The following is a 23,437-nucleotide window of genomic DNA, read 5'->3' on the forward strand; positions in this document are numbered from 1 at the left end:
ATTCTCAGGAATTTTCTGCAAGAAATCCTGAACGTGTGCACATAGCCTTACACTGCAATTCTGCTTCCAGCTGAGCTTCAAGTGACTATATGGAGAGGTTTATATTATAGCAAGGGCAGACAATTATAAACAACAAGCAATTAAGCATACCGAAAAAATAGGGAATATATACAAGGGACATAATCATCAAATGGGCTGGAGATTGAACAGCAGAAACTTTGTGATCCTTTAATGTGATTACTGCAGTTGCACATTCCCTATGTGAACCCGGCCTGACAACAATCAGCTCAGAGATCTTGATGAAAGAGATTCTACTGATTGTATTTACTTGCTCAGTTTCCTGAGGTTGAAACTGGAATCGCTCCATCGATCCAACATCTGGAGCAGCTGGCTCTGCAGCTCGGGGTGGCCGGACACATACGCCTCCAGCAGATTAAATCTGTCCAACAGCAGCAAAGGAGCGCACATCTTCAAGAAGGGACACGGAAAGTAGAATTAGATATCAAATGTCCCCTGAATGCGGAACGATGGAGGAAGGGAAGCTGGCTAACCACTTGATAAGTCCATATGGAAACTACTTTCACAGTACTATTATGCAAAAAAAAAAAAAAAGTGGCATACTGCTGAAAAAGCAATATTCTTATTTTTATTATGATCCCAAAAGAGGAGGCACACATCATCCTTGGTCAGCAGTCTCCCACCTGACTTGGGAAAGCCCATTACACCCGACTCGTATACTTCAGGGTAGCCTGGGACAAAAGAGGGCAATGACATCATCACAATTCCCCACCTCTAAGCGGATGACATCACAGCCCTTTACAGATAACCTGCCCACTTTATTCTGCCTTGTGTTTGCTGCCTGGCTTCAGGGTCTCAGACGGTCAGCTGTTATTGATAGGGAAGATGCTGCTTCTTACGTATATGATTGGTAGTAAATTATAAGGCCTTTGTCCTACAAGCAGACAGCGGCCTCCATACAGAGACCAGGGGGCTTTATCCCCACCAGCATGCACATCTGCAGTGCATTAATAATCACTACTTACTTGCTCCAGATCTAGGTCAGGCTGCAGATTCAGTTTTATACTCAGAATGGCCGCCTAAGGGAAGAAAAACTGTTGTTATGCTTACACATGTAAAGAAGTTTCTTAAAAGGCGCCTAAATCTTATTCATCTTTGTTTTTAATGGCACCTAGCACTTTATATACCTACTGGAAGATCACCATTAATGTATTATATGAATGTAGGATAAAGTTGTCCATTTTGTAGGACAAGAACTTCTCAGTGACATAGAAAATACAGATGTTGACCTGCATGCCACAGGGTATTGTCAGTTATACACATTGTCGTAGGGGAAAAGCTGTAAAATCCATACAGACATCTCTGGAGAGAGGAGATATCACATTTACATTGAACTTATGGGATTAATTATAACTGGGGAAGAGAGAAACTAATTATTACCTCCACTGAAGTAGAGACCTACTGCTGTGACCAGGTAATTACAGCAGAGATCTGCTCTGAGAACCAGCCACTAAGACTGTGATTAGTTTACGTAGGGGGGAGAAGTACACTCCCGAGGCAAAAGTTTCCTCTGTTCAAAGGACTTATCTGACACACTTTGGAGCCAGCGGTCAGTGATGGATATTGGGGTTGGCATCAATCTGATATTTATGGGAGATATGTTTGACCCTTCACTATGACTCCGAAAAAATATATCATTCATTCACATCACTGTAAGACCATTCTAACCCCTCCAACTTAATATTAGGCAGATGGATGATAATATCCATGTCATGTTTCCTTTCTATAGAAAGGTGAAATCAAATATGAAACTGCTTAAAAACTGTATCCACAGCGAGCTCCTATATGAGCTCCCCAAGGGGAGGTATGTGGGCGTAATCTTGATCTAATAAAAAGCAGAATTTGGGTTTTTGTATTTTATACACTTAGGAAGGAAAAAAGGATCATCACCGCGCTGCCGCAAGAAGAATTCCAAAAATTGTAGAGGTTTCAAAGTGGTTTATTCTACGCGTTTCAGGGTTCAGGTGACCCATTCATCAGGGTTTAAGTGCACGTCAACATTTGGAAGCGACGCCCAATGGATCAGATGACACCCAGTGTCAACGTTCAGGCTCATCAGGAAGTTCACATGACAAGATTAAAAATCATCAGAGAAATACAAATTGATATCTTACACATTTAGCCTTATTTTTGTTTGTAGGATAACAAAATTGAAAAGAGAGAAAGAAGAAAAAAAAGAAAAGAAAGAAAGAAACACGGTCTCACGGAGTGGAACCGAACTCACATCGAAAAAATGAAATAAATTCAGAGGTGAAGGCATTTACTTTGAGCTACTGAGCTGGAAGGATGGACTCTTGGAGAACACAGATTACCAGCGTTGAACCATAATTAAAATACGTTTTTTATTAATAAATATTAAAAAAAAATTTTTAATTAAAAGTGGAAATGTATTTGTCAAATTATTTGGGAGTATGTTATACCACAAAAAGAAGTTTTCTTAAATGAAAAGGGGAAAGAGTATAATTGAAACAACCTAACAATTAAAACAGAGTTTATAGGAACCTGAATAAACTCATAATGTGAGAACACAAACAAACAGCTTCACAGTGCTGCAGAGAATCAACTTCAAAGCCAGAAGACATCCTGAGCTGAGGGAGATATCTAAAGCTTCATTTCATTTTGCCACTGTTAAGGATTAGGAACAGACATACCGTATATACTCGAGTATACGCCGACCCGAGCATAAGCCGACCCCCCTACTTTTGCCACAAAAAACTGGGAAAATTTATTGACTCGAGTATAAGCCTAGGGTGGAAAATGCAGCAGCTACCTTTAAATTTCAAAAATAAAAATAGATGCTCCATACCGTTCATTATTGCGCCATAAGATGCTCGAAATAAAGCTGTGCCACATATAATGCTGCATACCGTTCATTATTGCCCCATAGATGCTCTGTATAAAGCTGTGCTATATATAATGCTCCATATTGTTCATTATTGCCCCTTAGATTCTCCTTATAAAGCTCTGCCATATAGTGCTCTGCACCATTCATTATTGCCCCATAGATGCTCCTTATAAAGCTCTGCCATATAGTGCTCTGCACCGTTCATTTGTGCCCCATAGATGCTCCTTATAAAGCTCTGCCATATAGTGCTCTGCATCGTTCATTTGTGCCCCATAGATGCTCCTTATAAAGCTCTGCCATATAGTGCTCTGCACCATTCATTATTGCCCCATAGATGCTCCTTATAAAGCTCTGCCATATAGTGCTCTGCACCGTTCATTTGTGCCCCATAGATGCTCCTTATAAAGCTCTGCCATATAGTGCTCTGCACCGTTCATTTGTGCCCCATAGATGCTCCTTATAAAGCTCTGCCATATAGTGCTCTGCATCGTTCATTTGTGCCCCATAGATGCTCCTTATAAAGCTCTGCCATATAGTGCTCTGCACCATTCATTATTGCCCCATAGATGCTCCTTATAAAGCTCTGCCATATAGTGCTCTGCACCGTTCATTTGTGCCCCATAGATGCTCCTTATAAAGCTCTGCCATATAGTGCTCTGAACCGTTCATTTGTGCCCCATAGATGCTCCTTATAAAGCTGTGCCATATAGTGCTCTGCACCGTTCATTTGTGCCCCATAGATGCTCCTTATAAAGCTGTGCCATATAGTGCTCTGCACCGTTCATTTGTGCCCCATAGATGCTCCTTATAAAGCTCTGCCATATAGTGCTCTGCATGATTCATTATTGCCCCATAGATGCTCCTTATAAAGAGCTCTGCCATATAGTGCTCAGCTCCGTTCATTATTGCCCCATAGATGCTCCTTATAAATCTCTGCCATATAGTGCTCTGCACCGTTCATTTGTGCCCCATAGATGCTCCTTATAAAGCTCTGCCATATAGTGCTCTGCACCGTTCATTTGTGCCCCATAGATGCTCCTTATAAAGCTCTGCCATATAGTGCTCTGCATGGTTCATTATTGCCCCATAGATGCTCCTTATAAAGCTCTGCCATATAGTGCTCTGCACCGTTCATTTATGCCCCATAGATGCTCCTTATAAAGCTCTGCCATATAGTGCTCTGCACCGTTCATTTGTGCCCCATAGATGCTCCTTATAAAGCTGTGCCATATAGTGCTCTGCACCGTTCATTTGTGCCCCATAGATGCTCCTTATAAAGCTCTGCCATATAGTGCTCTGCACCGTTCATTTGTGCCCCATAGATGCTCCTTATAAAGCTCTGCCATATAGTGCTCTGCACCGTTCATTTGTGCCCCATAGATGCGCCTTATAAAGCTGTGCCATATAGTGCTCTGCACCGTTCATTTGTGCCCCATAGATGCTCCTTATAAAGCTCTGCCATATAGTGCCCTGCATGGTTCATTATTGCACCATAGATGCTCCTTATAAAGCTCTGCCATATAGTGCTCAGCTCCGTTCATTATTGCCCCATAGATGCTCCTTATAAAGCTCTGCCATATAGTGCTCTGCATGGTTCATTATTGCCCCATAGATGCTCCTTATAAAGTTCTGCCATATAGTGCTCTGCACCGTTCATTTATGCCCCATAGATGCTCCTTATAAAGCTGTGCCATATAGCGCTCTGCACCGTTCATTTGTGCCCCATATAAAGCTGTGCTACCGGTATATATAATGCTGCAATAAAAAAAAAAAGCCATACTCGCCTCTCTTGCTTGCAGCTCCCGGCGTCTCGTCCCGGCGTCTCTCCGCACTGACTGATCAGGCAGAGGGCGGCGCGCACACTATATGAGTCATCGCGCCCTTTGACCTACACAGTCAGAGCGGAGAGACACCGGGAAGATGGAGCGACGCCGGGAAGATGGAGCGGCGCCCGGCGTGTGGAACGGGGATAGGTGAATATGCGATACTTACCTGCTCCCGGCATCCCGCTCCTTCTCCCGGACAGCTGGTCTTCGGTGCTGCAGCCTCTTCCTCTATCAGCGGTCACCGTTACCGCTGATTAGAGAAATGAATATGCGGCTCCGCCCCTATGGGAGTGGAGTCCATATTCATTTCTCTAATGAGCGGTCCCACGTGACCGCTGAACAGGGGAAGAGCTGCAGCACGCGAAGACCGTGGGATGGCAGGGGGAGCGCCAGGATCGCAGGGACTACGTAAGTATGCCTCAGCGCCCTCTCCCCCTCACCCGCCGACCCCACCGCTACCGTGACTAGAGTATAAGCCGAGAGGGGCACTTTCAGCCCAAAAATTTGGGCTGGAAATCTCGGCTTATACTCGAGTATATACAGTATATATAATACATGAAGATATGAAAAAGGTTAATATGTATATATCACTATTGAGTAAGACCGATAATATCCATTTAGAATCATTAGAGTAAACACTCAGAAAGGTGTAAATTTAAAGACAAGCAGCACAGGATTAGGATCCACAGAGAGGATCACTTCACTAGGAAGGAGAGGAAATGGGCACATCTGATCAATTCATGGATAGTCCAGAGGACAAATGCTCCCCCAGTCATATGGAATAAAGCCGATAGGTTCAAGCGCCAGCAGAGCGCAAAAAAGGGGTTCGGCTTCCCAGAAAGGCACAAAAACTTAATCATTAGACCAAGAAGAAGCACATAGAAATAATATAAGCAAAACCTTACAACCATTAAAACTTATTATTAAAATCATTTAGGTAAATTTTAGTTCTACAAATACATATAAAAGATGTTAATAATAATTATATAAATAGATATAAGAAATATAATGAAAAAATAGTCAGCACACATACATTAAAAGCCTGCAAAAATCAGATAAAAACTTCAGTAATTTTATTAAGACCATGAGGTTTCAGGCTGCCTGGCTTGTAAATCCAATAAACCTTTTGGTTTTTGTATTTTGTCAGTCCTGGAAGGTACAGCGTCCAGTGGGTTCTCTCTGTTTTCCTAGAGTACCTCCCTCTGTAAGGTCCGAGCGATTTCAGTGACAAAGGTTTAGAAATTTTCTTTTGTTATCCCTCTTTTTTATGCAATTGTGTATACTGTATTGTTTTGATCCCATTTCGTAACATCATATATATATATATATATATATATATATATATATATATATATATATATATATATATATATATATATATTTATTTTTTATTCTTTTTTAAAACACTGCCGACCGTTTCAGATTAAATATCTAAAATGTAATAGCTCCGTTCCTTTTGCTCTGGACAGCGCGGTGGCTCAGTGGTTAGCACTGAAGCCTTGCAGCGCTGGAGTCCTGGGTTCAAATCCCACTAAGGACAACATCTGCAAGGAGTTTGTATGTTCTCTCCGTGTTTGCGTGGGTTTCCTCCGGGTTCTCCGGTTTCCTCCCACATTCCAAAGACATACTGAAGGAATTTAGATTGTGAGCCCCATTGGGGACAGTGATGATAATGTCTGCAAAGTGCTGCGGAATATGTTAGCGCTATATAAAAATAAAGATTATTATTATTATTATTATTATTAAACTGCACCCGAAGCCAAACGCTACATGTAAAGGGTATCCAATCAGTCTGTATAAATGATGGGTGGTGGCAGCTAGTACTTCCTTTTTGTTATGGTGGAGTTGGCAGGGACCGCACGGGGGGGTGTACATATATTCCATGCGTTGGAATAGGTGTATATACCATACGCTCACTGTGTGTTCCCCAATAACTGGCCTAGAAGTGGAGGCAGACGCGGCCTCGTCCATCACTCATCCCTCAATTGCATAACTGTCCTGACAACTGGAGGCAGCAGAGTTGCGTTCCCCTGCCAAACTGGTGGCAGAGGTGGGATCTGCGCGATTACATATACACAAAAAAGCAATGAAAAATACAAATGTATTTGCCAGCGTCTCATGCACAGAGTCAGTCAGTGCCGGGCCACCAGGCTGAATCTCAGCAGCGTGGCACGCAGGTACTTTTAGACAGAGGTATGCCGACTTATCATACCAGGAGCTACTGCATATGGTACACCCAAAAAAACACCCAGCCTATACCTAGGCCACTCTGACACACAAAATACATTGCAGTTCTTTCATTCACAGGACCCTTTGCTAATCCAGGTTGACAAGAGGCTGAATGCATTTGCTGCACAATCGGAAAGCAGTGGAGCATGCAGAGATTGCCAGACTGGTCCTCTGTGTTTGTGACAATGGCCATTCTCAGCGGGAGGGGCCCGCCTGTGACAAGAGCCACCTTTGTGCTCCATTCCCTGTCTTTTGGAGTGCAGGAAAGTCTCATTTAGCCTGCCACAGTCACTCTTTCAAAAGGCTGAAGTGTAACATGAGACGGCCATGAAACACTAGCCAGCCTTCTGCCTACCCCTTATTATTCCCAAGCACCGCCTGTTCCATTCAGGGGGTCTTTGGAGAATAGCAGCACAGTATATGAGACTCAGCCCTGCTCTGAATTCCACCATTGTCTGCTTTACCATAAGAAGGCGCAGGCATTAGGGAAGCCATCTTGCATTTCCCAAGAGCCATATTTTTTTAATTGAATGTACATAATTACAGTTGCCATCCCGCCAGAACTTCCACACCTCTTTATATTTTCCCATTTGGTGAAGATGTGTGACGTGCCCCAGTAGAAACGACCGATCTGCCTCTTCCAGTTTGTAGATAGAGAGGAGGGCATCCAGAAGATTCCCTTCAGTGACCAGAGTGAAAGCGCGGGCCTGCAGCTTCTTCAGTCTTAAACCAGACTAATATATATGTGGAAAAGAAAAAAGGGACCATTATGAAGAGATGCTAAGTCATATTTAGCCATATATTCCTGGTATCAGCTGCATTACGAAGAATGGGTGTCAGAAGTGAGACAATAACTGGCGTCCCAGCAATCGAACATTTATCACTTACAGTTTTCATTATGAGAAAACATTCAATGGAAAATGAAGCAATAACGCTTACCACAGCCCCTAATGTAGGAGCCCCTCGATGCCCATAGGTATGGTGTCTAAATAGACCGCCCCATTCATACCTTCCCTAAGTGGCCGTCCACCCTGCTGCAGCCTCTATGGTGCAGGTAAAAAAGCACGTAAGGCAGATGAAGGAATTTCTGCTGAAGTATCGGCACAGTATTGGGAACCGATGACTGGTGACATATCAGGGGCACTGGTGGGCATCTGCATGTGAGCTGTGGTAAGCAATCAGCCGGATCAGCGCCTCATGATCCATTACCCTACTAAAAGGATTTTGTCTGTGTGTCCCTAGTATAAATTGCACACTCATCACTCAACCTGCTGGATTTCTGGATGATCGCTTAGCCATTTCTGAAATTCACAGGCAATTAAATTTGCCAAAGAATTCACTTTTCCTTTCGTTGTGTTGTAGTGCTCCAGCAAGTCCAGCAGAGACGTCATCGGGTCGTCTACCATGGAGAAGAATTCACTCACATTTTTCTTAACCTGCGATTAGATTCATAAAGAAGAAAACACAAGACGTAGTCCGTAACCAGGAAAGTGACGCTTGTAAGTATATATGCACAGTAGCTCGGTGGTTAGCACTAGCACTGGGGTCCTGGGTTCAATCCTGCCGCCAGCCCCAAAATAAGACTGACATTATACACACGAGAACTGGGCTCTGCCATTACCAATCTCTGAACTGACCATTTGTGTAGTGAGTGCAGCTCTGGAGTATAATACAGGAGGTAACTCAGGATCAGTACAGGATCAGTAATGTAATGTATGTACACAGTGACTGCACCAGCAGAATAGTGAGTGCAGCTCTGGGGTATAATACAGGATGTAACTCAGGATCAGTAATGTAATGTATGTACACAGTGACTGCACCAGCAGAATAGTGAGTGCAGCTCTGGGGTATAATACAGGATGTAACTCAGGATCAGTACAGGATCAGTAATGTAATGTATGTACACAGTGACTGCACCAGCAGAATAGTGAGTGCAGCTCTGGAGTATAATACAGGATGTAACTCAGGATCAGTAATGTAATGTATGTACACAGTGACTGCACCAGCAGAATAGTGAGTGAAGCTCTGGAGTAACTCAGGATCAGTACAGGATCAGTAATGTAATGTATGTACACAATGACTGCACCAGCAGAATAGTGAGTGCAGCTCTGGAGTATAATACAGGATGTAACTCAGGATCAGTAATGTAATGTATGTACACAGTGACTGCACCAGCAGAATAGTGAGTGCAGCTCTGGAGTATAATACAGGATGTAACTCAGGATCAGTAATGTAATGTATGTACACAGTGACTGCACCAGCAGAATAGTGAGTGAAGCTCTGGAGTAACTCAGGATCAGTACAGGATCAGTAATGTAATGTATGTACACAATGACTGCACCAGCAGAATAGTGAGTGCAGCTCTGGAGTATAATACAGGATGTAACTCAGGATCAGTAATGTAATGTATATACACATTGACTGCACCAGCAGAATAGTGAGTGCAGCTCTGGAGTAACTCAGGATCAGTACAGGATCAGTAATGTAATGTATGTACACAATGACTGCACCAGCAGAATAGTGAGTGCAGCTCTGGAGTATAATACAGGATGTAACTTAGGATCAGTAATGTAATGTATGTACACAGTGACTGCACCAGCAGAATAGTGAGTGCAGCTCTGGAGTAACTCAGGATCAGTAATGTAATGTATGTACACAATGACTGCACCAGCAGAATAGTGAGTGCAGCTCTGGAGTATAATACAGGATGTAACTCAGGATCAGTAATGTAATGTATGTACACAGTGACTGCACCAGCAGAATAGTGAGTGCAGCTCTGGAATAACTCAGGATCAGTAATGTAATGTATGTACACAGTGACTGCACCAGCAGAATAGTGAGTGCAGTTCTGTAGGATAATACAAGATTTTTTCTAACTCTTGAGTGTATTACTCACTTCCTGCAAATCTTTCTGTGCCCAGGCTATGTTCACAGCAGATACAATCAGGATCAGATTTTGGTCTGTAAAAAATATGTAGAAAAATAAGAAGTACAACTACTTTAATATTGTGCGGAGAAAATGCTGAATGACCCATATATTCATTGATTAGAAATCACATCCTACATGACAGAAAACCCCCTTTAAAAGGAGGTTATCAGAAAACCTAACTCTAGGTAAACGTTGGACAAGGCGCCCATATGGCTGCAAGGTGCTGCGTTATTGTGGCCAAGTTACAGTACCAGGAATGGTAGACCAGCAGGGCCTTCTTATTAGTTGTTGGGGCCCAATCGTTTCCAATTTATGCAAACTCCTGTGGACTAAACATCATGGACTCCAGCCTGATACACGGTATTAACCTATAGGGACAGGGAAAAGTATTTGCTGCAGTGTCAGAGCATTTCGAGACTGGATACAACTGTAGCAGACACTCAGCTATTAGACATATTAAATCTTCACAGACAAGAATGTTCCAATTTCCTGACAGCAATTACATATTTTGAAAACGAAGAATAAAGTATATTAGAAAGCTGCAGAGTTGTCATCATGCAATGGTTAAAGGGAACCTGTCACCTGAATTTGGCGGGACCAGTTTTTGTTCATATGGGCGGAGTTTTTGGGTGTTTGATTCACCCTTTCCTTACCAAAAACTGGTCCCGCCAAATTCAGGTGACAGGTTCCCTTTAAGCTGAAACATATACAATGATTAATGTGCTCCGAAAAAAGTACGTAATAGTACGTCCTATGTCAGGTCCACATGTATGGTCCCGTCTAGGAGCTGAGTCTGCACCCACCCAGCAGAAACAATGACTGATAAAAAGCCCTTATCTGCATGTAATAGCAACAACTGTGGTATGTCAAAGGCACAATGGGATCGCAGGGCTATTGATTGGTTTGACACAACAAATAATGGTAAACTGAACAGAGAACTAGTCTGAACTTGTGCATACCAAAAAACAATCAACAGAGCAAATAGAGAAATGGCTGCATTCAATTGTACCAAATCAAGCGAATGTGTCATACATGAAATATGAATAGCATAATGGCTTGTGAAAACTATGAAATAACACATGAGATGCTTAGCACAAAATTTGGCGAAAAAATGTGAGCCCATCCACGAACGTCAAAGTAATCTAATGGATCAGATGGGTCCCTGACCTAACAGCCTAGTGTGAACACTTACCTCTGGCTAATCTTGGTAAAGCCTGTATTTATTTTTTCTGACTTGAACGCCCCGCCCTTCACCATGCTGTGTTTTTAATTACATCCAAACACATTTGGTTCCGACCTTCCTATAAATACAGGCTTTACCGAGACATTAGCCAGAGGTAAGTGTTCACACTAGGCAGTTAGGTCAGGAATCCATGAGATTACCTTGATGTCGGTGGATGGGCTCACATTTTTGGCCAAATTTTGTGCTAAGCATCTCATGTTGATAGTTTTCACAAGCCATTATGCTATTCACATTTCATGTATCACACATTCCCTTTCTTTAGTACAATTTAGTGCAGCCATTTCTCTACTTGCTATGTTGATTGGTTTGACATGTCAGCAGCGGGTCTACAGAGAGCCCTTGTCACTGGCATCTTAATCCTCCTATGAAACCCAACCTGTGGCTGAGCTTCATAGCAGAATGTCAAGTTACATTTTTATTGCAAAACTACGGCACTGCAGTCTACAAAACAAACAATTCCAGGTTCAAGAATGTTATAATCTAAATCAAAACAAAAAAAAATTTGAAAATAAAAACTGCAAATACTAGATTTACTCGCATTTAGCTCATTTAAAAATAAAGAAGATAAAAAAAAAAAAAGGAAGAGACATATTTGTTATTGGCGAGTCTATAAAAGCCCGATATATCAAATAGAAAACAAAACTATTAGCAAATGCGACAAAAAAAAAAAAGTAAAAATGCCAGAATTTTCTTTTCTTGGTCATCACAACTCTGGAAAAAAATGCAATAAAAAGTAATGAAAAATGATGTACGGTATGTAGCCTCCCCTCCCCCCCCCTCCCAAAAAAAAACCTGTCCCTCACACAGTTCCATTGGCAGAGAAGTAAAAAGAAGAAGTTAGGTGTCTAAAAAAAATGGTCATACAAACCAATTTATTTAACCCCTTAACGACCAGAGGTATTTTTTGGTTTTGCATTTTCATTTTTTTCTCCCCTTCTTCCCAGAGCCATTACTTTTTTATTTTTTGGTCAATATGGCCATGTGAGGGCTTGTTTTTTGAGGGACGAGTACTACTTTTGAAAGCCACCATTGGTTTTAACATATTGTGTACTGGAAAATGGGGGGAAAAAATCCAAGTGCGGTGAAATTGCAAAAAAAAAAAAAAAAAAAAAGTACAATTCCACAGGTTTTAGCTTTTTTTTTTTTTTTTTAACCATGTTCACTAAATTCTTTTCTATTTAAGTGGTGAAAAAAAAATCCAAAGGTTGCAATGCCGACCCATTGGTGACCCGCGATCATGTGACATGTGTTGGAAAAGATATGGGCTCAGTGCTGGTGCCCACATTAAAGGGAGAGAGTACTATTACGCCCGATACCAGAAAGACTTGGCACTCTGAAGGAAATTTTGGCGTGCAATGGAAATGTTTATTGATGTGCATCCATAAAGGCAAGTTGAACGTTTTGGGTCCACATCCGGACCTTCATCAGAACAAATATACTGGTATTGAGAGAAACATGTATCCTGTCTCTATCAGTTCCAAATGACGATTTGGGGTAGCCTGGATGCAGCCGGGAGTCCTGTATGAGTCAGCGCATGGGGAGAGCGACTGAAGTCACCCGATGTCAGAAAGGGGATAAAAAAATAATTCACTACTTAAAAAACTAACAAAAAAACGATACAGGTTTGTTATTGCTGTAATCAGACTGACCCTTAAAATCATGATACTAGGTTCACTATTATTACAAACTGAATACTGTAAGGCCAGTGTTACACTTGTGAGTGCAGCGCGAGTCCCTCGCATCAATACCCGGCACTCAGGACCGGCGCGTGCGACTACATAGAAATACATGCAGCCGCACCCTCCGGTCCCGAGTGCCGGCGGCAGTGCCGGGTATTGATGTGAGAGACTCGCGTGAGTTTCTCACTTTGCGCTCGCAAGTGTGACACCGGCCTAAAAACAACACTCAAAAAGCAATGGCAGAGATTTTCTTCTTCCTCACCATGTCACTCTCCTTGGAACTTTTTCTGTTTTCCAATACATTGTATGGTAAAATGAATGGTGTCATTCTAAACTAAAAACGTATCCCGCAAAATGAAAAGCACTCATATGTCTATGGGAACGGACATAAATAAAACTTATGGCACTTGGCAGAAGGGGAGGAAAGACTATGGAAAAATGAAAATTGTCTGCAATCGTCGTGATCACTATCCTTACCCAATGCAACTTATGCTGCATTGTGATGAGATCAGAGGGGAAGACAAGGAAGAGACACAGACCGGACAGACTAAATTCCACTAAATCCAGAGGCCTTGGGGTCAGTAAACACATCTGATCTGTGGCCAATCTCACAAATATATTAGAGCTGGTAAATGATCAATCCGCAGGCTCCGGGTTACACCGCAGACCACCCTACTGTAAACAGGCGGACAGGATGTACTGTCACCGATCATATCCCTTAAATTTATAGATGGAGCTTTTGCATCCTGTCGCCAGGGTCCTTGAAATCCATCTGGGCCATATTTATACCTGTACACAAAAGATGTGGCTACGAGGTTCCCAATTAATGGTGTCTTCTTTTTTTAGGTCTATAACACTGCATTCATAGGCTGCGGTGTATTTTGGGGGGGGCGGGGTTTCAAAGTCGCAGCAAAACAGCAGCGTTTTTTAAAAATTAAAGGCAAAAACTATAGGGTTTTGCGATACTTCACCCAGAAAAAGTATCTCCGCCTTAAGCTCAGTGATTGCTCTGCAACGTTTTAATACATTTTGTGTTAACATTTCTCACTATTTTCAAGACCTCTGCTTGCTGTCAGCAAAAGGAAACCCTACAATGCTGCATAAAATACCACTTACTGCACAGTGCCGTTTACTATAAATATATCCAGTCCGGATAATTCAGGGTCAAGACAGAAAAGGGATTTGTGTTCCTGCTGAATTGGAAGCAGTACGGGAAAGCTGGGAGTTTATCCCTCTGGATGGATTAACAGCCAGCCACATTGGCTACCACTTATTGTAGGAAGAAATCTAGGGGTAAAGGCTGCTTTATCTGAACCATCTACAAGAAAGAGAGAGCGGAGACGGAAACATGGCGTCACTCACCTGCAGTGCTGCTTTCCACATTCTCCATTATATCAGGATTTCACAAGATCGGCCTCGGTACTGAGGAAAACAAGAAACATCGTCATGGACTCATCAGACGTGGCGCCTCTATTCATCACTCTATGGTGCAGGTCCCGGTCTGAGGCTCGATTCATTATCAGCACTTACAGGTCTCAGGTAGGGCTAGAAAGCAAGCTGCAATGCTCTCCATGTCCTGACATCTTTCTATCATAGTGACACGGATATAGTCCCATGTATAAGGTCACATGCAGCATATAAGGCCCTAACATGAGAAGCATGACGAAGACCATACATAAATGCAAAAGTGAACAACTTTATTCAAAAATAGATAACATATAACAAGTGCAAGGAATCGTGCAAGGTTAAGAACCAGAGGAAAAATGGGTCGGGCAGTAGTAATTGGTCCCAAGGGACAGTACAATGCAGATGGGCATGTATGAAGAAAAGAATAGTACATGAAGATCTGGTGCAGCTTCTTAAAGTGCTGATTTTTTAAGTGCACAGCAAACTATACCAGAAATTAACCAGAAGTGAATGGAAGGAGCGAGTAACCACTGAATATTAAATGTACTTATTAGTGATGAGCTAATATACTCGTTACTCGAGATTTCGCGAGCACGCTCGGGTGTCCTCCGAGTATTTTTTAGTGCTCGGAGATTTAGTTTTCATTGCCGCAGCTGAATGATTTACATCTGTTAGCCAGCATAAGTACCTGTGGGGGTTCCCTAGCAACCAGGCAACCCCCATATGTACTTATGCTGGCTAACAGATGTAAATCATTGAGCTGCGGCAAGAAAAACGAAAAAATACTCGGAGGACCCCCTAGCGTGCTTGAGAAATCTCGAGTAACGAGTATATTCGCTCATCACTAGTACTTATAGCTTCTCTCTTTTTCCCACGCTTACTCATTCACCATGATTACATATGCCCTTAGTTTTTGCTCCACTAATCCTTACTCTCCTTCGCTATCCCTCTACCCCAGCACCCTCTAAACAAATAATTATCACCTTCCCTCTTACCTCTCCACCTGACCTCTTCTGCCGAACTACTCCTCAATCTCAGATCTCTCCTACTAAAACATAAAACAGGCCGTCCACTCTCCTTCTCCCACCTGCTCTCCCTCTCTCTGCTTCTCCTCACTGCTGGCGACATATCTCCCAATCCTGGACCCCCAACAGCTGATACTTCCCATTAATTCCCTCTCCTATTGTATGCCTCCCTACCTAATATGAACAACAGTAATCTTTCCTATGTAAAACTTGTGCCCCTGACAAACCAACCCCCCCCCCCCCCTCCCCCACACACACTCTTGATGACTCTGGAACTCCTGATACGTTTGCAATAAGCTCGATGCGATTCACAACCTCTTTACCTCTCACAATTTTTCCTTCCTGGGCTTCACAGAAACATGGCCAACATCCCCCGCACTGCCTCTACGGCTGCGCTGTGTTATGGCGGCCTCCAATTCACCCACAATCCTCGCCTTGGCAACAGACATTGTGGAGGAGCTGGTTTTCTCCTTTCTACCAACAGCACCCCATCTCACCTCTTCCCTCCCTCATCCTCCCTTATTTTGATGTCCACTCTGTCCGCATCTACTCTCCCTCCAATCTCCAAGTGACCCTCACCATATACCGACCTTCAGGCCTGTCGTCCACGGCCTTTATTGACTAATCCTCCACATAACGGACCACCATCTACTCACGTTCTCATCACCGTCCTCCTCACCTGTCACCCATGTCCAGCTACTACTTGAACAGCATGTTCATGCTGAGCTTTCTTCCCACCTCTAATTAACTCGCTCTTCGACAATCTGGCTTCCGCCCCCACCATTCCACTGAAACTGCCCTTATCAAAATTACTAACAACTTGCTTGCAGCCAAAGCCAACAGACGATTCTCTATACTCCTCCTTCTACACCTGTCCTCTGCCTTCGACACAGTTGACCACTCTCTCATACTTTGGTGTCAAAGATCTTGCCCTATCCTGGAGCTCCTCATACCTCACCAACCGCACATTTCATGTCTCCCACTCCAACAGTGAGAGGGTGGGATGAGGAGGTAGTGTGGGAGTCCCCCAAGGCTCTGTCCTAGAACCCCTACTTTTCTCTATCTTATACCCTTGGCCTGGGACAACTCATTAAGTCCTATTGCTTCCAGTACCATCTGCACGCTGATGACACACAGATCATATTCTCTGGCACAGACGTCACCTCTCTACTGTCCAAAATACTGAAGCGTCTATCAGCCATATCCTCCTTCTCTTCTTGCTTCCCCAAGATCCTGATCGAGGAAGAACGAGAATGTGGACAAATCTGAACTACTTTTCTTTCCTCCATCTCACGTATCTTCCCCACCTGAGCTATCCATCACAATAAATAACATCACCGGAAATCCACTGCCTCGGAGTAACCCTTGACTTCGCCCTGTCCTTCAAACCACACATTCAAGCTCTCGCCACCTCCTGTCGCCTCCAGCTAAAAAAATATCTCCAGAATCCGTCCTTTCCTCAGCACTCACTCTACCAAAATGCTTGTGCATGCCCTCATCATCTCCCGCCTCGATTACTGTAACATCCTCCTCTGTGGCCTACTAACACTGTCCTACAACGCCATCCATAACCTTTATCCTCCATAAGTCTCCTAACTAATCTCCCATATACAAGTATATATGGTAGATTAAAAACAGGTAAGCATCCAAATATATGTTTGAAAACAAGAGAAACTATAGTCCATAATGGAAAAAATAGGGGAACATAAGGGCAAGGATAATACGGTTACCTGTATTATTTTCCAATATATATTTGGACACTTACAGTGGGGGAAATAAGCATTTGATCCCTTGCTGACTTTGTAAGTTTGCCCACTGACAAACATACGAACAGTCTATAATTTTAAGGGTAGGTTAATTTTAACATTGAGAGAATGAATATCAAAAATAAAATCCAGAAAATCACATTGCAAAATGCAAATGTATATAATTTATACAATGAGAAATAAGTATTTGATCCCTCTGGCAAACAAGACTTAATACTTGGTGGCAAAACCGTTGTTGGCAAGCACAGCAGTCAGACTTTTTTTTGTTGTTGAACACCCAACAAGACCCGCCGTATACCGAGAACAACCAACAAGACCCATCGTATAACAGGAACAACCAACAAGACCCGTGGTATACTGGGACCAACCAACAAGACCCGTCGTATACCGGGAACAACCAACAAGACCCGTCGTATACTGGGAACAACCAACAAGACCCGTCGTATACCGGGAACAACCAACAAGACTCATCGTATAACAGGAACAACCAACAAGACCCGTGGTATACTGGGACCAACCAACACGACCCGTCGTATACCGGGAATAACCAACAAGACCCGTCGTATACTGGGACCAACCAACACGACCCGTCGTATACCGGGAATAACCAACAAGACCCGTCGTATACCGGGAATAACCAACAAGACCCATCGTATACCGGGAACAACCAACAAGACCCGTCGTATACCGGTAACATCCAACAAGACCCGTCGTATGCCGGGAATAACCAACAAGACCCATCGTATACCGGCAACATCCAACAAGACCCGCCATATACAGGGTACATCCAACAAGAATACCGGGAACACCGAAAAAGACCCGCAGTATACCTGGAACACCCAAGTAGAAATGTTGTATACTGGAAACATCCACCAAGACCTGCCATAGACTGGGGACACCTCACAAGACCCTCCGTATACTGGAAACACCCCACAAGACCCTTCGTATACCGAAAACACACAACACACAAGATCTGCTCTATTCCGGAAACACCCCACAACATATGCCATATATGGGTAACACACCCCAACACCTGCCGTATACCGGGAACACCCCACAAAATATCCTCTATACCAGAAAAACCCAGCAACATCTGCCGTATATGGGGAACACCCCACAAGACAAGACATATACCGGCTACATCCCACAAGACCCACCGTATACTGAAGCTATACACAGCACTGGTTTTAACCATTAGCTCAGGATGTCCTGAATATATTCTGTATATTGGCAATTAACATACATTCTTGCAGACATGTCCCAACCACAGAACTGTGCCAATCTGGATAGAACATTTCACACTAATAAGCAAATTAGCAAAATTTGCCACATTCATTATTTTCTATTTTTGCACTGCCTGTCTTCCCCTTTTTAGCAGCATGTGGCTCTCAGGGTACAGAAGGCTGAGTGATTTGGGATAAGGGTCCATGCTGGTGAATGACATACAGAGTGTACTAGGATTTGGTGTCCTCTACTGGGTCACACACATTACTACAATTTGGAGGGGGAAAAAAATAAATTAGAGCTTACTCTTGAGCGACACCTTACAGTCATCTTGTCCACTTATAGTGACTACTCGTTCCCATGAACAACTAATTTTTCTTTGGTATAATCTATGTACCTGAATGTGTAATAACGTCATGTGTTATGGGGCAAAGGAGAATTTCTAATATTTTTAACGTATAATTTTTAGAATTCTGTTCATAAAATTCAACTTTTACAAGATCTAAGCCTAAGTCCGGCTATAATAAAAATAATTGCAAATGTGATTGGTGCATGACTGTGGACACTGCAGCATGATAATGCATTCATAAACTCTCATTAATTCCCAGATATTGTCAATACCTCGGAGTAGCACATACACGTGTGTATGTGACTTGAAGTAAATTTCCACATTGCTGTTTTGGGGTCAGTAGGGGTGAAGTTTCGGTTTTTGGAAAATGATGCTCCAAATTCTTGGTATGCACAGGGTTAAATGAAACAAATCTGACTGCCTGCTGCCACCACAAGGGGGGGCATGGGAGCCAAGCTCCCTCTGGTGGTGGCTGCGTGTAATCACAATAATGTCATCAGGAGAGGACTTTGGTTTACCACAACTTCATTGGGTAGACATTCACTACAAATTTAAAGAGTAGAAAAAGTAAAATCACTTACACTGCCACAAGTCCTGTGGTTTCCAGATAAGACACAAAAACTTCTTAAAATCTGTAATGAAAATGATAACAGAGTTCATGCAGAGTTAAAATATTTACAACATATAGGGCACCAGCGCACTACTAATACTGTATATCACATAAGGAGGGGTGCAGAAGAGTGGTAATATAATGACAATGAAAAAAAGAGGGAAACACTGCACACCACAATAAGTATAGAAATATAAAAAAAGGCAAACTTTATTGATGCAAAAATAAAAACATTAAAAACAGGTGAACACACCGAAAAGTCCCCACAATGATCCGTAAAGGTAACGGTAGCCCAACAGTGGCACGTACCGTGCAAATGTTGCAAAGGTACAGTATCACATAACCTACACAATATGCATAGCTAGATAACAAATAAGTATAATAAACATACATCAAATACAATGCATAAGGGTGGCCCTATCCAGCTGTACTTCATTAAATAAATATAGAGTTCCCTAAGTGGAGAATATATATAATGCTCGTAAACGTCCGAATAAGGACACAGACCCTATCCACAGGTATAGAGAAAGATGGCAAAAAAAATAATCAATACCTGTATGTCAGCAAAAAAAGTCCGATAGACCAAAGATGAAAAAACAGGGTACAGGTGAAAAAGGCAAATGCGCCATGCGCTCTATGTCTGGGGCAGCAATGGCCAAATACCTGAAATATGCATAAAAGTCCTAGGTCCAGCCATATAGAGCTATAAGAGCAAAAACCGCCAGGGAAACAATGTGTAGGAGGCAGGGATCAGAGCGGGGAGGAACCCCACGCGTATCGCCGTTACAGGGACGGCTTCGTCAGGGGAAGAGTTAAAATATTTACACTTCTGTACTGTACCCTAAATGAGGAATAACAAAATTATTGATAGATACTAGAAAAACTCTGCTTCCAAATTCTTTTAAACAAGCAATTTCTCTCTTCTGGACTCCTTTGTGCTGCCCCTGCACTCTGGAAACCTCAGCCTCTGGCAATGACACACTCCACGTGACCCTCCGCACACTGGCAGCAAGATCTTGGATGTCATCATTTTAAATGTGTTTAAAATAAAAATACAATGTACTAATATACTTTAAATAAAAAAGTGCCCCCTTCAGAGAATAACAGTCACTGCACAGTAAGAGGAGGGGGCTGGCTTCGCTAATGAATTGAACCCTCAGCCAGCCCCCTTCATACACATTGCTGGGCATGTTATTCTTGATAATATCTTGTGATCGGAGCAACTTTCTAAATTTAAGTATATTGAAGGATTTTAAAAATAGAAATATATACAATTTACGAAGGATTTTACTAAAGATTTTTTCATGTGAACAATCCCTTTAACCAAAACTGATTGTTACTTATTTTTTCGCAGCTGCAAGTTTGGCACTCCATTTACAACAGACCAAACTAAATGGGCATGACATTTTTAAGACAAATTAATAGCCACAAAATATCATCAAAAACATTATTCCATTCACTGCCAGCAAGCAGAGTGGATATACCATAACTTGTAAGAAGGTAAAACATGAAGTGCATGGGAAAATTACAAAAAAAACAGGTTATTCTTCGCAAACAAGTGTCTCCTGCGGCACAAGAAATGGAGCCGCCACCACCGAGCTGTATGTGTACCCGCTATGCTGGATCAGATGGCTGAGTATTCATTCAATTGAATATTCAAGAAGAGAAAATGATTGCTTCAGTTTTCCAAAAACAGCATCAGGAGATTGTACGCAATATTACAGCTCGGCATCATTCACTTTAATGGATCTGCTCTGCAATATCAGACACAATCAGCGGACAGGTGTGGCACTGTTTTGGAAAGAAGTTGTCTTATAAAAAATAATAATTTTATTTCTATAGTGCCAACATATTCCGCAGCACGTTACATTTTAGAATTTTACATTTCTTATCCTGCACATTAAATTTTTAAACACTAGTCACAAGTCATAAAAAGGTGATCTGTAACTATGGAACATGGATAAAAAAAAAAAAGTAAAAGCAATCAATAAATTCTGCAATTGATGAAGGATAGGCAAGAGATGATGAAGGAAATGACAAAGAAATTTTACATTTATGACTAACGAAGAGGTGTCGGCAAGATCAAACATGGGGCCTTGTGCAATTTCCGAATAAGGAAACAAACTGGAATCCAAAAAGCTGTTTTTATTTTCAGTCATGAAAGGGATCTTCATGTGGACCCGGTTCCAACAGTCAAGGAAAAGCATAGATGGGCGGACGGTCTGCAGGTGCTGCATTGGGTGATCTCTCCTGGAAATATGCATACTCCACCAGGCACAAGTGGATGGTGGCCGGGTGCCTGAGGACGCTGAGCAGAAAAGGAAACCCCTAATTGTTCTCCAGCTTTCCTAGGCATCTACAGTTATGTTAATGTGCGGCCTTGTACACAAGAAACGAGCAGATGCCTCCATAGCTGCGCTGTGTTAAGTAATCCGCTATCCAAGCCCTGCCTAATTAAAAAGTGCCCCCATCACAGGGAGACCGCCCGCTCTGCTGGGACTGACGCTTTGTAAATATTGGCAGGTTGGGCTTTTGCCTCCTTTCTTGAATTGAGCAGCTGGGTGATGCTCCCCTGACCCCCGCTACCATCATGTATCATCTGTCATGCTCCTTAGACCACAGGACTAAAGTGACACCAAGCAGCTTTGTAAGCCAAGCCAAGGTGGGAACATTTAGGAGACCCCCCAGACGGATGCCACGCAGTCACTGCTGCCAATCTGCCATTACCAAGGAGAGTCGGGTGAGGGGGACACAGAGCCAGGAGAAAGCCACAGTACCTAATCCTATCTGATGTGATACTGTCTGCTGAGCACCCTGTATCTAAGCCTATCCTTTGTGATACTGTCTGCTGAGCCATCGCATATAATCCTATCCTGTGCTTTATTACCTGCTGAGCTCCTGTATCTAACTATCATGTAGGATACTTTCTGCTGAGCCCCCGTATCTAAGCCTATCCTGTTTGTTACCGTCTGTTGAGCATCTAATCTTTTGTGATACCGTCTATTGAGCTATGCATGTAATGCTTTGCGATACGGTCTGCTGAGCCGTGTATCTAATCATATCCTGGGTGAAATCTGTCTGCTGAGCCGTGTATCTAATCCCATCAAATGTGATACTGTCTGCTGAGTCACATATCTAATCCAACTGTCTGCTAAGCCGGGTATCTGATCCTATCAGTTGTGAGTTATTGTGCAGAGATACATTTTATCAGTTACAATTCTTCAGACCTATAGAGACCTGTAGCCCTCTCTTACAGTTATGGGGGCTGACACTGATAACAGGTGCATTTAGTCAGGATAATCTTGACTCATTAGCGGGCGCTGATCCAATATATACTTCGGTTATGGCTCTGTAATAGGCCGAAGGAAAACAGAATGATGGTTAATATGTTCTGTCCACCTTACCAGAAGATCACATCCCATATTGTTCATGGGCATAATCGGGCCGATCACCAGACGTTATGTGTCCACATGCCCACAATTGGATAATAATAATAATAATAATAATCTTTATTTATATAGCGCCAACATATTCCGCAGCGCTTTACAGTTTAAATTGATAGAAGCACTCTTACAAAGGCTCCTTCAGCAACTGTCTGCTCGTCTAAATGAACCATTACCAAGCTCCTCCACCCCAAGAATATATCGTAAAATGCATTATAATTGAATTCTCCAGGACTAGGGAACTGTAGGTCTGTCTTTAGTATAATCCACAAAGATCAGATCAGCAGGGGTTCAAATCTCTGCACCCTTCCTGATCAGATGGTCAACGAGACCACGGGCCTTCATCGTTCACAACTCCCGGGGATTACAAGTCAGAGCCGCTCAGTCACATATAAGTGAATGGTGTCAGACAGGAGCGGGTAAGGAACTGCCCAGATTGGCAACTGAAGTCCGAGCAGGACTCCGCTGCCGACCTGATACAACACCTCGAAGATCCTGACAAGCTAAGGGCATGTGCACACCACGTGTGTGATGCTGGCAAAACTGCCAAGATTTTCAGGCAGAAGACGCATCAGGAAAGCGCTGGGGGTGTTTATGTGAGCGGCACAGACCACTGGGGAACACCAGAGGGGTAAGCACCCGAAATACTGCTGGATTGTATAATCTTAGGCAACTTGCTCAATCAATGAAGAGGAAACCATTTTCCTAATGGAATGGATGGAGGCAACTACACAAACTTGCCCAAAGTCTGTACAATATGCAGTAACACTGAGAAATAAAAAAT

The 23,437-nt window shown here is 42.7% G+C and overlaps 1 protein-coding gene across 8 annotated transcripts in view; it reads right to left on the reverse strand.

The window, feature by feature from the left end:
- Window positions 1-23,437, reverse strand: part of EXD3 (exonuclease 3'-5' domain containing 3) — a 356,324-nt gene that overhangs the window by 226,839 nt on the left and 106,048 nt on the right. For all 8 annotated transcript variants that reach the window (XM_069747665.1, XM_069747666.1, XM_069747671.1 and 5 more), the window contains 7 exons: window positions 19,182-19,232; window positions 14,192-14,251; window positions 9,875-9,939; window positions 8,247-8,414; window positions 7,551-7,712; window positions 1,044-1,097; window positions 329-468 (listed from right to left, as the gene is read on the reverse strand). In XM_069747665.1, coding sequence (XP_069603766.1) covers window positions 329-468; window positions 1,044-1,097; window positions 7,551-7,712; window positions 8,247-8,414; window positions 9,875-9,939; window positions 14,192-14,219 — 617 coding nt within the window. In that variant the 5' untranslated portion in view covers window positions 14,220-14,251; window positions 19,182-19,232. The remainder of the gene's footprint in view (window positions 1-328; window positions 469-1,043; window positions 1,098-7,550; window positions 7,713-8,246; window positions 8,415-9,874; window positions 9,940-14,191; window positions 14,252-19,181; window positions 19,233-23,437) is intronic.

Source organism: Ranitomeya imitator, chromosome 2 (genome assembly GCF_032444005.1).
Source record: "Ranitomeya imitator isolate aRanImi1 chromosome 2, aRanImi1.pri, whole genome shotgun sequence".
In the NCBI taxonomy this organism is placed as follows: Eukaryota; Metazoa; Chordata; class Amphibia; order Anura; family Dendrobatidae; genus Ranitomeya; species Ranitomeya imitator.